The 16,094-nt window shown below is 36.8% G+C and overlaps 1 protein-coding gene across 1 annotated transcript in view; it reads right to left on the bottom strand.

Annotated features, from left to right (window-relative positions):
- The window catches only part of FBN2 (fibrillin 2), a 231,314-nt gene that overhangs the window by 25,874 nt on the left and 189,346 nt on the right, over positions 1 to 16,094 (bottom strand). The window contains exons 41-49 of the mRNA XM_030869739.2: positions 15,396 to 15,548; positions 10,873 to 10,941; positions 9,861 to 9,986; positions 9,554 to 9,679; positions 7,605 to 7,730; positions 5,685 to 5,801; positions 4,041 to 4,169; positions 3,509 to 3,628; positions 566 to 691 (exon numbers count right to left, since the gene is read on the bottom strand). Of these exons, the coding sequence (XP_030725599.1) occupies positions 566 to 691; positions 3,509 to 3,628; positions 4,041 to 4,169; positions 5,685 to 5,801; positions 7,605 to 7,730; positions 9,554 to 9,679; positions 9,861 to 9,986; positions 10,873 to 10,941; positions 15,396 to 15,548 (1,092 nt within the window). The remainder of the gene's footprint in view (positions 1 to 565; positions 692 to 3,508; positions 3,629 to 4,040; positions 4,170 to 5,684; positions 5,802 to 7,604; positions 7,731 to 9,553; positions 9,680 to 9,860; positions 9,987 to 10,872; positions 10,942 to 15,395; positions 15,549 to 16,094) is intronic.

The raw sequence follows: 16,094 nt of genomic DNA on the forward strand, positions 1-16,094 counted from the left end.
GAACATGTGATGCAGATTAGATTAGCAGTTAAAAGATAGGTCTGGAAATCCTCAATTGCTGATTAACACTTGCCAGTTTAAACTGACCGCTCTGTAAAATTATATTTAATTATTTACAATATTTACAATATTTTAATAATGTGCTTAGGAAATGTGACAAATTATGCTCAATATTAAAATAATTTCCATGCCTTTTTTTCCCCCACTGTTACATTATAGCCTAACAAAATCAATCTAGGTAATTTTCAGTAAGTTACATCATATCAGAAGCAACTCCTCACCAATGTACAAAACATCTATGCCAACAACAGAATGAAAATGATGAAACAAGATAACAATTTTTCTTTTAGCATGAAGTTTTTTTAAAATGTAGAAACAGAGCCAATAATTCAAAGTGCCTTAAAAATTGTCCAGTGCATATACATCTGAGACCTACATTTTAAACTTACAGCTGATGTATTTGCCAGAGACATATATTTTTAGTGACAAACACTGAATCATGGCTTACTGTCTAGCTTTGAAGTTTAAGGGCCAATTATGACAGAGAAGCCATTTCAAAACTTACCGAAGCATCTCCGTCCATTATCAGACAATACAAAACCAGGGGGACAGATGCACTGGAAGCCCCCAGGAGTATTGGTGCAGGAACCGAAAAGACAGATGTTGGGATCTTCATCACATTCATTTATATCTGCAGAAGAGCAGGATAATTTATTGATTGAATCAAATCAAAACATTGTTCAATATTTGAAAATAAATAATTTGTCCACACTCTAACAGTTCACTAGCCATTGGATATTTAACATGAAACAATACATTGTATATGTATACGTTTAACTTATCTTTAAAAAATAAAGTGTTACTGCCTCAAAAGTCAAAGATTACATCCAGTTTCAATCAACCATAGCCCCAGACTCCCAAGTCGGTCTCTAGCTCTCCAGACTTGACCCCTGGGGGTGTTTTTACATCCACCTGCCTACCTGACAGGACCACTTCAATGTCTCACAGGCATCGCATCCTCAGCAATGGTCCCCTTCTATGATGCCCCTCTCAGCAATCCACACTGGGGACCTGGAATCACATTTATTCCTCTCCCTGACCTTTCAACTTTCACATGCAAGCAGCATGTGGCCTGTAATTTCTATCTCCTCTCTACATTCAAACTCAACATCATTTGCCGCCTGGATTATTGCAAATCTCCCAGCTGGACTGCTGCATCTCCTTCTCTCCTCTTCACACTGCCACCAGGGCTGGTTTTCTAAAACACACACCTATTTTGAAAATCTGTGCCTGTGGAACTAGGGGAACTCAGACATGTGTTGAGAATTTTATCATTTCCACCTGACCCCAGAATGGTTCCTTAAAATATACAAGGATTCCTTACCAGCGATGTTCGGCCTTTTTTCATTGGAAGTGCTTATTTAATGGGTTATTTTAACTAAATGAATAAACATTACACAATTTCAGGCACATTAGAACATAAGCTCCATGAACTTATGTGATGTGCCTCTTATGTGATGTGTCTGTCTGTCTGGATCACTGCTGCACCCTCAGCTTAGTCTAGCACAGTGTCTGGCACATTCTACATTCTCAATTTGTATTTGCAGAATTTTAATGAGTGAGTCGCACCACATCGTTTCTAAATCAACCTGCAGTGCTCCATACTGCCTGCAGCACTGAGTGCAATCTTCTGGGCTGGCCAATCGATGCCCCTTACCACGTCTGTGCTGCCCCTCTTTTCAAAATGCCTCTCTGTTCCATTTCCTTCTTTGATAAGTAAATTTCTATCCAACACTTCAGAGACACCTCAAATGTCACCAATCCTTTGTGACAGGCTTCCTGACATGCCATCCTCTCACCACCACCATCATTATTCACAGCCTCCTACTGTGATCCCACATCCTGAACAGATCCCAGTACAGTGTCCGTCATGCTGAATTGTAAGGATATCTTTACAAAACGGGGTTTCTTATGAAATATGTCTTTCCTCTTAGGCAGTAAGTTACCTGTAGGAAAAAAACTTCCTTTTTGCGTTTCCAGCACCTAAAAGATTCTGTGTCCACTGTAATGTCCACTGAATGTCAGGATGGATTTATGTGTGTGTGTGTGTGTGTGTGTGTGTGTGTGTGTGTGTGTGTGTGTGAGTGTACATATAGTCACGTTAGAAAGCATTTCATCTAGGAAAATTGGTAGAAGAGATTCTATTGATAGGATGAAGGAAATATTCTTACAGTGAAGTAAGTCAGTTAAAAACCCATTCTTACGACATGTGAAATAGTGATGTTGTTTATCAGTGGATAAAGAAATACTCCTGAGGTTTAAAAATATGTAAGTGAATCATAGATTTTTTTCTCTAAGAAAAAAGGTAGCTAAGTCTTTCTGATACAAAGAGACATATGCATTTCTATTTCCTCCTTATGGCTGACACACTGCTGCTATCCTTGCTCCATAAAGAGATGAATCACAGGGATGTTGAAGAATTGAGATTAAATATAAACAAAGAAAATGAAAGAAAGGATCTTAAACTTTTCAAGAAAGTTTTTGCTAAGATGCTTCTAGTATTATTATTGATTATTTTTAAGTATTAAAAACACTAGACAATCTTACAAGGAACTATACAAATCAGACAAAAAAGGGACAAGATATAAACACCAAATTGGAATGACTAGGGATACCTATTATTTGTAATTATATGGTCTGAAAAGAAATTAAATTTAACTAAGTGAACTGTTTCCTTCAGTTCCATCTACATAAGTCCCTTGAGTGTGAACAGTAGAGCTACTTAGAATTTTTTTAAGAAACTGGGTAACTCAAAGGCAAAAAAACTCTTAACAATCATTTCACATTAGAAGAACCACACTAAGATGCTGGTGCTTCTGAATTTCAACAAAACTGTTAAAAATAATTTGTACAAAAGTGAAATAAAGTAACTGTAAAAAGGTCGGTCTTCATCATGTCCACCAGGCAATTCTGGGACCCACTTTTGATGTGGTTACAGTGTTCTTGTACACTGGGAGAGTTTCCGCAGAAAAACATCTGTTCTGACAAATGGATTAATATTTTCTGTTTTGACATGTGGCCTTCCCAGGGAAAAAAATGTTTCAACAGCATTGTCAAGATTTTCTGCTTCACATTTCTAGAACTCCAGACACCTTTAATAGCTGTTTTAAAATTGGTTGCCAAAGATTACAATTTTTGTAGACACTCTTTAAATTCAGTAGAAAGTCTCTGTTGACATTTGGAAAAAAGCTTAGAATGCACTGAAAATTCTTTGACTAGTATGAGATTTCTGTTAATGAAAAATCCCACATCCTTAAATTCTTTATTCCCACCACTCCACCTTCAAATCATTTCTGATGGTTCAATAAAACAGATGTAGGCAGCTATATGTTTAATTCCTCGGGTCAGCATGCTTACAGTGGTTTGGATTTAATATATTTCCACAGAGTCTATACCAGGTCTTATTATACTAAACAGCTCACAGACTCAAAATAAACGTTAGCCTTACCGATGCAATTCTCGCTTTTTACTTCATACCCTGGGGGACAGATGCATCTGAAGGATCCCTCCAAATTCTGACAGGTGCCAGGAGAGCAAGAGCCAGGAAGGGCAACACACTCATTAGTATCTTTAAAGAGAAACACGAAAAAAATGATTTAAAGATGAGACGATTGTTGCCAAAGGATATTAACATGAATTCAACTCAGGCTTTCTGATCTACCACGTCACTCTGGGCAAATATGCCCTTAGAGACTTTTGACATATTGAGTATTACTCATTTGGCAAGAGGCTAATTTTCCTTTGTCTACGTTTATTGAGACACGGATAGCCTGAAGCTCTCTCCCAATAAAAACACTGCATACGAGTCATTCCCAACTGTTGGCTTATACCTTTTACCAAAATTTCCCATGAAATTTATCTTGGTCATGTAATCAGATGACCAAATGAAATGCAAATGTGTCCCGAAGTTGGTGTGGGGGGGAATCACATCATTATTTTACAAAACAAAACAACATAAAGACTGTTTATTATGTACATACCTATACAGTTCTTGCCATCTGGAGTAAGTTCATAGCCTTCATTACATAAACACTTGAAGGAGCCAATTTCATTAAAACACCGTCCATTTCTGCACACCTGACCAAAAAAGGAACTGCACTCATCTACATCTGTAAGCAAACAGGAGTTAGCTTTTCAGAGAGAGCTCTTAACACATATTCTGTCACAAGTTGCAACTTAAAAACATATTCATTGGTAGACATTTACAAAACCCTACATTACAATTCCTCATCAACACAGAGAAAAATGGCTCATATCATAAGGATCAGGTGACTAGTAAGGTCACACAGATCTCTCCTGTAGGCTTAAGGTGAAGCTTTCCATGCTTTCCAATTGAAATGTAGTTCTCATCCTGGAGGTAAGAGGATACACGGATTTAACTGGACCAGTTTGCAGGTAACTTTACCTGGAGGTAAGCTGACTATATTCAAAGGACAAATAATGAAGCATATCAAAAATACAGAAAAATCAATTATATGTAAAACACTCTAGAATTGCTGACACGTTTTTCTGTCAATTGGAAAAAGAAGTTCTTAAGTGGTAGGTTTTCAGTTAAGCTTAGGGTTGATCCCGTTTGAGTAATTTTTTAGTTTGTTTGCAGATTATACTTTGATCAGAGCCATATTTGTATCTTTCATTCTCCCTGGCTGTACAAAGGGTCTGAGAAACTACAGACAAGAAGGTGGTTCAATAAAGTGTCTAGTTAGCTCTAAATTTTTTCACCATTGCAGAATTTTATAAAATAAAGAATGCTGAGAGGAATATATATTGGATTAAATTAGGAGGTGGGTTTGAGCTGTGATGGTTCCATTAAGGTAGAAGGCCTGAGTTACTTTCACATACCTTACAGGATAATGTGAATTAAGAGATGTTATGTAGTAAAGCACCAGTAAAGTGTCTGGCACATGGTAAATGAAATATTGTCAGTGTTTGTTGTCATATCGTTTACTATCTTCTCCAGCAACTACAGGACCCCCTCCTCCTCCTTCAGTCACTTTCAATTTTTATTTCAATCACTGTCTGTTAGAGGCAAAGGCTAAAATTCTGTGCCATGTAGAGAAGACAGTTTTATTTTCCACTGAAAGTTTACAGTTGTTCACAGAGATTAAATAGGTTTCTGAGGGCTGATTTGGAAACCTAGACACCACGCACTCTTTCTGTGGGAAAAGGCATCCTTTGCTTCAAAAGCTGACGGAAAATAAAATTTCAAAACACAACAGGGTTTTCAGTTGTAGATTGTCAGTGTTTGAATGTAAATCAAGAATGGATTTTATGAAATATGAAATAATAACACTGAAACCATAACAGGTCTAACTTTGATCCCATCTAAGGGGTAAAAATAACCCCAAACCATAAATCAGTCCCAATATATTTACTATCATCTGCATGGCCTTTTCCCTTGAATCGATTAGTTGATTGACATAGTATTCAACCCAGCAGATTGTCTTGTGATTATTTAAGCCATGAGTGTGACTTCAGTTAACCAGAAATTAGTTAATGATATTACATATCTTTTGCACACATGCACAATTTGAATAATAAACATATTTATTCTTTGGCTTTATTCTGTGTTTCAGGATGTTGTGTAGAAATGAAAGAGAAGCAATAAAGGACTGAGTACTTACCCAGGCAATCATTATTATGAGTGAGTTCAAAGCCTGGGTAGCAGAGACAGTTATAGGATCCAACGGTGTTTTTACAAGTTCCATTTCCACATGGATGCCGCTCACATTCATCAACATCTACAAAGAAACACTGGCTCAAAGGAATTCAATTTTTTACTAGAAAAACGTAGCCTTAAACTTTTAGATTTTTTTTAAACTACTGGCTTACTTAGATTTTCCTCATTCAATACTAAGAACCCACATTTATTTAAGGAAAGTAAATATGAGGTAGAGCTAACTCAGAAGTAGAAAATTATAGGAAAAAGTGCCACTTAATGACTTACAGGAACATATACGACTCAGAAAAGAACTGGACTAATAAGCCAGCAACTATCTCCTTAGTAAGAGGTTTTAATGAATAGGTTCGCTTGTCAATTGTAAGGAAATCAATCTTTTGAAACACTAGAACAATTTGTTCTATTAAGCATTATAAATGCTCCCCCAGAAATTTTCATATCTTAATGTGATCAGCACAACAAAGGCAAACTGTGATTTCCTAAATTTTATGAATTAGTGGAATCTAAATTGAAGAAGTCTATTAGAGTTCAATTGTTATTAGCCTTTGAAAAAATGGAATTAATATTGAAAGGTCATGGCATATAAGAGAGGAGACGCTAGACTATGAATTCCAGGATGCTGAAAAAAAAAGAGGGTATTACTGTTCCTTAGGAAGGAAGCTTTGTTTAGGAGAGGTATTACCAAGGAGTCTAGCTGACTTTCATCATGGATGAATTGTTAGGACCAAGGACAGATTTTCACCATATGAATTTCTGAACCATATATCTCAGGGGTTTTTCTTAGCAAATCATATCCTCCCTCTCAGAGAGAACAGCCAGGAGAAGCATATATAAGCAAGCAATCTCAGAAAGTTCATCCAAGTAGGGCCGCATCCTCCGTGTGTCCTTTGCACAAGTACTCCCTAGAGAATTTTTCCTAGGACCATGGGAAATGTCTGCAGGGGAACTCTTAGGAGGCACTGCAAGAATGGAGACGTTCTCCAGGTGGTCCTCATGTATGGATACGCCATAAAGGAAACTAGTTCTGCCGTTCTGCTGTACTGAAATCTGACCTTACGATTCACAAAGATAGTATCTTAAATACCAAAAGAGTAGATGCACTTTAGCTTTTTCTAAACTGAGAACATGATAATTATAAATAGCCAACTTTTAAATTTAATTTTCCTCCTTCAAGCGCAAAGTGCTTCAGTGGAGATAAGCCAGTGGCTGACATCAGCTTTAAGTAGTTAAGCTGAGTTCCAAGGTGTCCAGCCCATCTGCTTTTGAAATCTTATTAATCATCAGCTCAGCAAGTACTTACTGAACACAATTATTGCTTAACTAACTGTACTTTAGCTACTGAGGCTTTTCAAAGTTCCGCTATCTTTGCTTCTAAAAATTGTTTGTAACAGTTAAAAAGCAAAACAAGTAGATAAATCTCATGTAGTCAATGATTCGGGTGAAAGAAGCATATGTACGTATGTGTGTGTTTATATATTCATTTCAAAACTGTCACTCTGCTACTACTCCCTTGTATTCTTGCATTCCAAAAGGCATTCTTGAGTGGGAACAGAGAGGGGTAAATGGGCAGCTGGTACCGTGGTGATCTCTAGGTAACCCTGAGTGTCCCAGAGCTCAGGTTAATAAGCATGTGAAAGTCACCTAGGGAAAAAGGCCGTAAACACTGAACTCAAGAACATATTATGGTGTGTCCTGCTTGCAATTTTTACATTGAATAAAACCATAAACAGTTTCACATAGCTCATTTTTTGTAAGACTGTTTCTGACAGAGACTTGGTAGTTACTGTGGCGAATGACCAAACTGTAATCTCTTCTGGAGTCTCAGCTCCACGTCACCCCCTGAAACTAATGTCCTCCTTCTTACCCATGCACATCGTCTGGTCCTGAGAAGCCTTAAAGCCGTTGTGGCAGATACACTGGTAACTTCCTTGTAAATCCACACACAGGCCATGACTGCAAACATTAGGAATTTCTAAACATTCGTTGCGATCTAGCACAAAAAATAAAACACATGTTATACATATCTGATCTTTATTAAGATTCCTTCATTTTTTTCCACAGGCGCTGTTTCTATAATCTGCTATTAATTATTACAGACAGTCTGAAAATGAACCATAACAACAGCTGAATCAAAATAAGCAAGGCTTTAAAAGTATCCAAACCTCTTTTCAAAAAATTTTAAATCATGCAATTTTTACATGCTGATTGGTATCTCAAGGACATTATTTTATTTTAGGTCCAATTCCAGGAAAATCCATTGAGAGACCTCTTCTTTTCCTAACAAAAGAATCTAAAAGATATGGTGAAATAGGTTCAATATGAATGAATAGATTTACTTAGAAAATCTTTCCAAATTATCTTTTTTCTCTTTTTTTTAAGTGGAGTATAATTGTTTTACAGTGTTGTATTAGTTTCTGCTGTACAGCAAAGTGAATCAGCCATATGTATACATATATCCCCTCTTCCTTGGATTTCCTTCCCATTTAGGTCACCACAGAGCATTGAGTAGAGTTCCCTGTGCTATACAGTCTGTTCTCATTACTTATCTATTTTGTACATAGTAGTGTATATATGTCGATCCCAATCTCCCAATCCATTCTATCCTCCCTTCCCCCCTTGGTCTCTATGTCTGTGCCTCTATTTCTACTTTGCAAATAGGTTCATCTGTACCATTTTCTATATTCCACATACATGTCCTAATAAAAATAACCAAGAGATCACTGAAAAACTCAAAGAGGAAATAAAAAAATACCTAGAAACAAATGACAATGAAAACACAACGACCCAAAACCTATGGGAGGCAGCAAAACCAGTTCTAAGAGAGAAGTTTATAGCAATACAATCTTACCTCAATAAACAAGAAAAATCTCAAATAAACAACCTAACCTTACACGTAAAGCAACTAGAAAAAGAAGGACAAACAAAACCCAAAGTTAGTAGAAGGAAAGAAATAATAAAGATCAAAGCAGAAATAAATGAAATAGAAATGAAGAAAACAATAGCAAAGATTAATGAAACTAAAAGCTGATTCCTTGAGAAGATAAAATGGATAAACCTTTAGCCAGACTCATTGAGAAAAAAAGGGAAAGGACTCAAATCAATAAAATTAGAAATGAAAAAGGAGAAGTTACAACTGACACAGCAGAAATACAAAGGATCATGAGAGAATACTACAAGCAACTATATGCCAATAAAATGGACAACCTGGAAGAAATGGACAAATTCTTAGAAAGGTACAACCTTCCAAGACTGAACCAGGAAGAAACAGAAAATATGAACAGACCAATCACAAGCACTGAAATTGAAACTGTGATTAAAAATCTTCCAACAGGGCTTCCCTGGTGGTGCAGTGGTTGAGAGTCCGCCTGCCAATGCAGGGGACACAGGTTCATGCCCCAGTCTGGGAAGATCCCACATGCCGTGGAGTGGCTGGGCCTGTGAGCCATGGCCACTGAGCCTGCGCGTCTGGAGCCTGTGCTTCGCAATGGGAGAGGCCACAACAGTGAGAGGCCCGCATACCACACACACACAAAAAATCTTCCAACAAACAAAAGTCCAGGACCAGATGGCTTCACAGGCAGATTCTATCAAACATTTAGAGAAGAGTTAACACCTATCCTTCTCAAACTCTTCCAAAAAATTGCAGAGGGAGGAACAAACCCCATCTCATTCTACAAGGCCACCATCATCCTGATACCAAAACCAGACAAAGAAAATACCTTTTTTGATAGGAAAGCATGGACAGTTTTTCAGTGCAGGAAGTGTAAAGAACATTGTGCTCAGTGTCAAAGAACAAGTCATTCTCTTTCTTACCTACACAGGCTCCGTTGGGTGAAAGTTTGAAACCTGCAGCGCACTCACAGCGGTAGCTGCCGGGACTGTTGATGCAGTCGGCATTTCGCTGGCAGAGGTTATCACCGTTGCTGCACTCATCAATATCTGAAAGAGCAACAATTCCATTTTTAAAACTTCATTATTGCATCAGTATTATATTCACTTAACCAATTTGGTGATCAACTCCCAAATGCTATAGAAGAAACAGTAAAAATCAGAAAACTGTCTAAAAACCAGTTATGTCTGCCAAACTTTTTTGGATAAGGTCACACATCATTCAGATTACCTTCACAGACCAGGAGCAGGTCATTGTAGCTGAATCCCGTAGGGCATTCACAACGGAAACTGCCAATCTGGTTAATACACACACCGTTTGCACAAATGCCTGGAATCTCTTTACATTCATCAATGTCTGCAATTGAACAGATGTGATCAAATATACAGGGTTCTGCTTAATGTATTCACCATAAAACCTTGAATAATACTATGTGTACACTGGAGTGAAAACACACAGTGTCACAAAAATCAATTCTATACAAGTATGAATGATTTTGTGGTTTATGAAAGCATACAGACCATAAGATATTATCTCCTTTGAACAGTGATGAAAAAAAATGAAGCAGCTGATCAAATATACCAAGTGATATTAGTGTCAATATAGCAAATGAATTTCCTAGGGAATCAAGCTTCCTCTTAAGTTACATGTCAGGCTCCCCAGATTGCTATCAGCCATCTGATAAAGCCAGCTATGTTTTTTTAATTTTATGTCCTTTGTTATACATGAATTGATAATGGACATTTAAAATTATATTGTTTATTTAATCTTTGCAGAAGAAAAGTAGATTGTGCAACAGAAAGTACATTCAGGAGGAAGTGATTTATATAATTAATAATTCTGCAAATTTATAAGTAGATTGGGAGAAAGGAATACTGTAAAAATACACCCAAAACTTAAACGTATACTTATGAAAAAACAGATGGTAAAGGTTAAAATAAAGTGGATTATTTAGAGTCATGTAATACAATATTCATGAAGAGGAAAACTAAAGTTTCAGCTTGATATGTACGAAATCTTGAGATAGTCACATAACTATCATGACTCAATCACCAGACTACGTTGATGGACTAATCCCACTGTTAAAACTTGGTTAGAGGCTCTAAACATGTTATTTCTTTCTTGTCTAACTATATTAGATCCAAATACAGATTATTATTTTTTATGGCACTTTAAAAACACTGAACAAATTTTTACAAAATGCTACATGTATTAAAATAAACATAATTTAGTAAAAACTCACCAACAGCTTTTCCAGTGTGAATGTCAAAGGTGAATCCAGGAATATTTCCACATATAGTTTTAAAGTCAGCTTTAAAATATAAACAAAGCAAATGCACTCTTAAAATTCTCAAACTCCTTCAAAATAACATTTTACATAGTATTACTTTTACTGACAGATGTATTTTATACTATTCACAATGAGACATTTTAATTTCAATTATATTTATTTGATAACAATGCCAGCTTCTGCAAGAAGTGAATCTAAGCACACTTTATCATTATTATTATTGCTATTCTTATTATTATCATCATTAACTTTTTACTGCTCTGATATTAGAAGTAAATCATTATGAGATTCAAAACATCTACTTTAGGCATTTAAATTCTTTGTATTTGGATATGGAGGGCTTTAAAAATGACCCGATTTACATAGATTGAAAAACCAGGTTAGTGTACCAATTTAAAAAGGGATTAGAATTGCACAAAGGCATAGGCATGCAAAAATAATTCTGTAGTGGTGAAACATGTTAACAATGAGTAATGAATGAGACATGAATTATGTCTTTTTTTAATATAAATGTCTATTTGTTGGAATGTGAAATTTGAGGCATCAAAAACAATGCATCGTGGAATAAAACAGAGACTATGAGAGTCACTCCACATAATTCACCAAACTAACAGTCTAATTTTTAAGAAGCATATTTCTTCTAATGCCCACTGCTACACACATGAATAAACCTCTTGAAAACAGTATCAAGTAAACACATACTGCAGACTATATGCCAAGTGCTATCTGGGGAGGGACTTTGTCTGTTTCATCCACCAATATTCACCAAGCATCCAGAACATATAGAAAGGCACATCACAGATGCTCAATTTAATGGCTTCTAACTGCATGGCAATATGCGAACTGTAATTTGTATACATCATCTCATTTAATCATCACTATAAGGGGCTTCCCTGGTGGTGCAGTGGTTAAGACTCCATGCTCCCAGTGCGGGGGGCCTGGGTTCAATCCCTGGTCAGGGAGCTAGATCCCATATGCATGCGGCAACTAACAGTTGGCATGCCACAACTAAGGAGCCTGTGAGCTCCAACTAAGGAGCCCACCTGTTGCAACTAAGACCCAGCACAACCAAAAGTAAATAAATAAATGATCGTCCTTATAACCATATCAATTAGTCACTGTCACCACTGATTTATTATCCTTATTTAGCATACGAGGAATCAGTTTCAGAAAGGATAAATAATCATGGCAGAGCTGTGATTTAAATACAGACCAGTCTATCAGACCTAAGCCCTTTACTTCCTCTCACCTAAAAAAGTAATATTTTATTCCCCAAACCAATGATTTTCAATTTCTAACTGGTGAAGTTTTCAAATTACAGAATTATAAAAATGTTCCTATTTGTTTTTTTTGGAATAAAACTAGGGCAAGATAGAGCTAAGAAAATCCACTTGTGCCAAAGCAATCTTAACACATTTTGACTGGAGATGTATTACAGCCACAGGCATTAGTTTCTGCAAAAATCCCCCAGTCAATAATGTAATAAGAAAGAAGGACAGAGCTGGAGGTATTAAGATCCCTGATTTCAAACTATACTACAAAGCTATAGTCATCAAAACAGTATGGTGCTGGGCTTCCCTGGTGGCGCAGTGGTTGAGAGTCCGCCTGCCAATGCAAGGGGCATGGGTTCATGCTCCAGTCTGGGAGGATCCCATGTGCCGCGGAGCGGCTGGGCCCGTGAGCCATGGCCACTGAGCCTGCGTGTCCGGAGCCTGTACTCCGCAATGGGAGAGGCCACAGCAGTGAGAGGCCTGCATACGGCAAAAAAAAAAAAAAGTATGGTGCTGGTACGAAAACAAACACATAAATCAATGGAACAGAATAGAGAGTCCAGAAGTAAACCCACACTTATGTGATCACTTAATTTATGACACAGGAGCCCAGATTATACAGTGGGGAAAACACAGTCTCTTCAATAAATGGTGCTGGGAAAACTGTATAGACACTTGCAAAAGGAAAACTGTATAGACACTTGCAAAAGGCCACTTTCTTACACCATATAAAAAAAATAAACTCAGAATAGATTAGAGACTTAAATGTAAGACTGGAAACCATAAACTCCTAGTAGAAAACATAAGCAGTATGCTCTTTGACACTGGTCTTAGCAATATTTTTTTGAATCTGTCTCCTCAGGCAAGGGAAAGAAAAGCCCTCAGGCAAGGGAAAGAAAAGCAAAAATAAACAAATGGGACGACATCAAACGAAAACCTTTTGCACAGTGAAGGAAATCATCTACAAAATGAAAAGGCAATCTACTGAATGGGAGAAGATATTTGCAAATGATATATCCAATAAGGGGTTAATATTGAAATATACAAAGAATGGTCACAACTCAATATAAAAAATACAAACAATCTAGTTAAAAATGGGCAGAGGACTTGAACAGACATTTTTCCAAGGAAGACATACAGATGGCCAACAGACACAAGAAAAGATGCTCTATGTCAGTGATCATCAGAGGAAGGCAAGGCAAAACCACAATGAGATATCACCTCACACCTGTCAGAATGGCTATTATCAAAAAGACTACAAATAGGGCTTCCCTGGTGGCACAGTGGTTGAGAGTCTGCCTGCCGATGCAGGGGACACGGGTTTGTGCCCCGGTCCGGGAGGATCCCACATGCCGCGGAGCGGCTGGGCCCGTGAGCCATGGCCGCTGAGCCTGCGCATCCGGAGCCTGTGCTCCACAACGGGAGAGGCCACAACAGTGAGAGGCCCGCGTACCGCAAAAAAAAAAAAAAAAAAAAAAAGACCACAAATAACAAGTGCTGGTGAGGATGAGGAGAAAAGGGAACACTTGTGTACTGTTGGTGGGAATGTAAATTAGTGCAGCCACTATGGAAAACAGTATGGAGGTTTCTCAAAAAATTAAAAATAAAACTGCCATACAATTCAGCAATTTCACCCCTGAGTATTTATGGGAAGAAAACAAAACACTAACTCAAAAAGATATATACATTTTTATGTTCTCTGCAGCATTATTTACAATAGCCAAGATATGGAAGCAACCTAAGTATCCACTGATGGATGAAGTGATAAACAAGATGTGATATACTGTATGTATATATATACACATATATATACACAATGGAATATTACTCAGCCATAATAATGAATGAAATCTTGCCACTTTCAACAACATAGATGAATCTAGAGGGCATTTTGCTAAGTGAAATAAGTTATACCAAGAAAGACAAGCTATGTATGACTTCACTTATATGTGGAATCTAAAAAACAAAACAAACGAACGAAACAAAACAGAAACAGAATCATAGTTATAAAGAAAAACTGGCGGTCACCAGAGGGGAAAGGAGTTGGGGGTTGGGCAAAATAGATGTGAGGGATTAAGAGGGCCAGATTTCCAGCTATAAAATAGATAAGTCACAGGAAAGTAATGTATCCATAAGGAATGGTCAATAAAATTGCAGTAACTTTGTATGGGGACATATGGTTACTAGACTTATTGTGGAGATCAATCCGTAATGTATATAAATGTCAAATCACTATGTTGTAATCCTGAAAATAATATTGTATATTAATTATACTTCAATTAAAAAAAAGAAAAAAAAGAAAATTCATTTGCCCACTGAATTTAAGCCACTGAGAAAGGCCCCATATGTCATTTTTCACCATGCCTCTCCTTAATTTCATCATGTTAAATGAAACATTTTAATAAATATACCCTAAGTAATACTGTATTTGGTAACAAATGCATAACCATTGTTTCCTATTTGTCCTATTGGTTCATCTCTTAGTATCTACAACTATTAAGAGTGATCCCTTCTCAGGTCATAAAGGAACCTGAGTGGGCAACAATTTTAAGACAATTTTTTTGCTCTTGTCTCTATTATCGTTCAGTTTTTCTTTCAAAAGAATCTGTGCTTGGAGAAAAATTTTACTGTGTAAAGACCAGTTCTCTTTTCTGCCTAAAAATTTCAGGTAAGTTTGAGGGAAATGATGCATAAGGAAAACTTTGACACTACATTGCTTTTATGTTAAGTTTGCTCATCAAATCCATTTTTTGCATATTTTCCAAGGTCGAACTAAAAAGATACTCACTGAGCTTGCTGGACTTTATAAATGACCACAAATTTTTAAATCAAAATGACACCTTCTAAATATAGCACAATGACACACAATTGTTTCTCAATAAATACTTGTTTATGAATAAAAGAATAAGTAAGCAGCACGTTTTAAGATAATGAGTTTAAATGGGCTAGCGTTATAAATTTTAATTTCAGCAATGCGGCTTATTTTCAGGATCCAGACTCCTACTCAACAGACATCTCAGGAATTAGTGTTTGAATCCCAAAGAGGGCTGCTTCAGAAACCGAGCCATATGAGCTCTTGGATATTTTCAGAACGGAGTGTGTCTGCTTTCCGTACTTTTAGTACTTTTTGCTTTTCCTCTACTGTTACATGTATACCTGTGTCACTGACTCGGCCTTCAGCAGAAGCAGGAGCTGTGTGCTTACCCGTTCCTGGCGTTGGGCATGGTTCACAAGGTTTGTTCCAGGCTTTGCCCACATTGTATGTGCAGCAGCACATCCTCTTTGTCACATTAAAAGGCAACTCATTCTCACAAGTGGTTCCATTATAGCTTCGGTAGCAGAAGCTTTTTCTCATGTCTACATAGAGAAAAACAAGTAAGCCAACCAATCCTATCAGCAAGCAGCTAATAGCAAACCCCACACACCTGGACACACCAAACTTCCTCGATTAACTCTGAAAATTTTCACGGTCATTTGGAGGTATCTTAAAATAATTCCTTAGGCTGAACACAAATCAGTTTTTAGATAAGCATCTTTCCTGTTTTTAAATAAGGGGTTTCATTTACAATTTTCTTGGGGGGACAAAGTTAATAGATACTTCTCTATTCAAATGCATTTATTTAATTTAAAAAGGATTACATGTTAAATTTTAAATGTTCTCTTATTCATAAAATAATGTTCACTTTACATGAATGGAAAATAAAAATTATTCAAGAATATATATTTACAATATTTGATGAAATTTTCCACCTGACTCATGCTTTGTAACATGCAACTATGTAGCCAAAGTTCAAAAATATGGTACAGACCCAGAAGTTTATAAGACTTTGAAATACTTCACTATTCATAAAGATTTAACTTCCAAACTTTCTGAATAATAATTCTGAGATGTAAGTATCTGGG

Source organism: Globicephala melas, chromosome 3 (assembly GCF_963455315.2).
Source record: "Globicephala melas chromosome 3, mGloMel1.2, whole genome shotgun sequence".
Lineage (NCBI taxonomy): Eukaryota > Metazoa > Chordata > Mammalia > Artiodactyla > Delphinidae > Globicephala > Globicephala melas.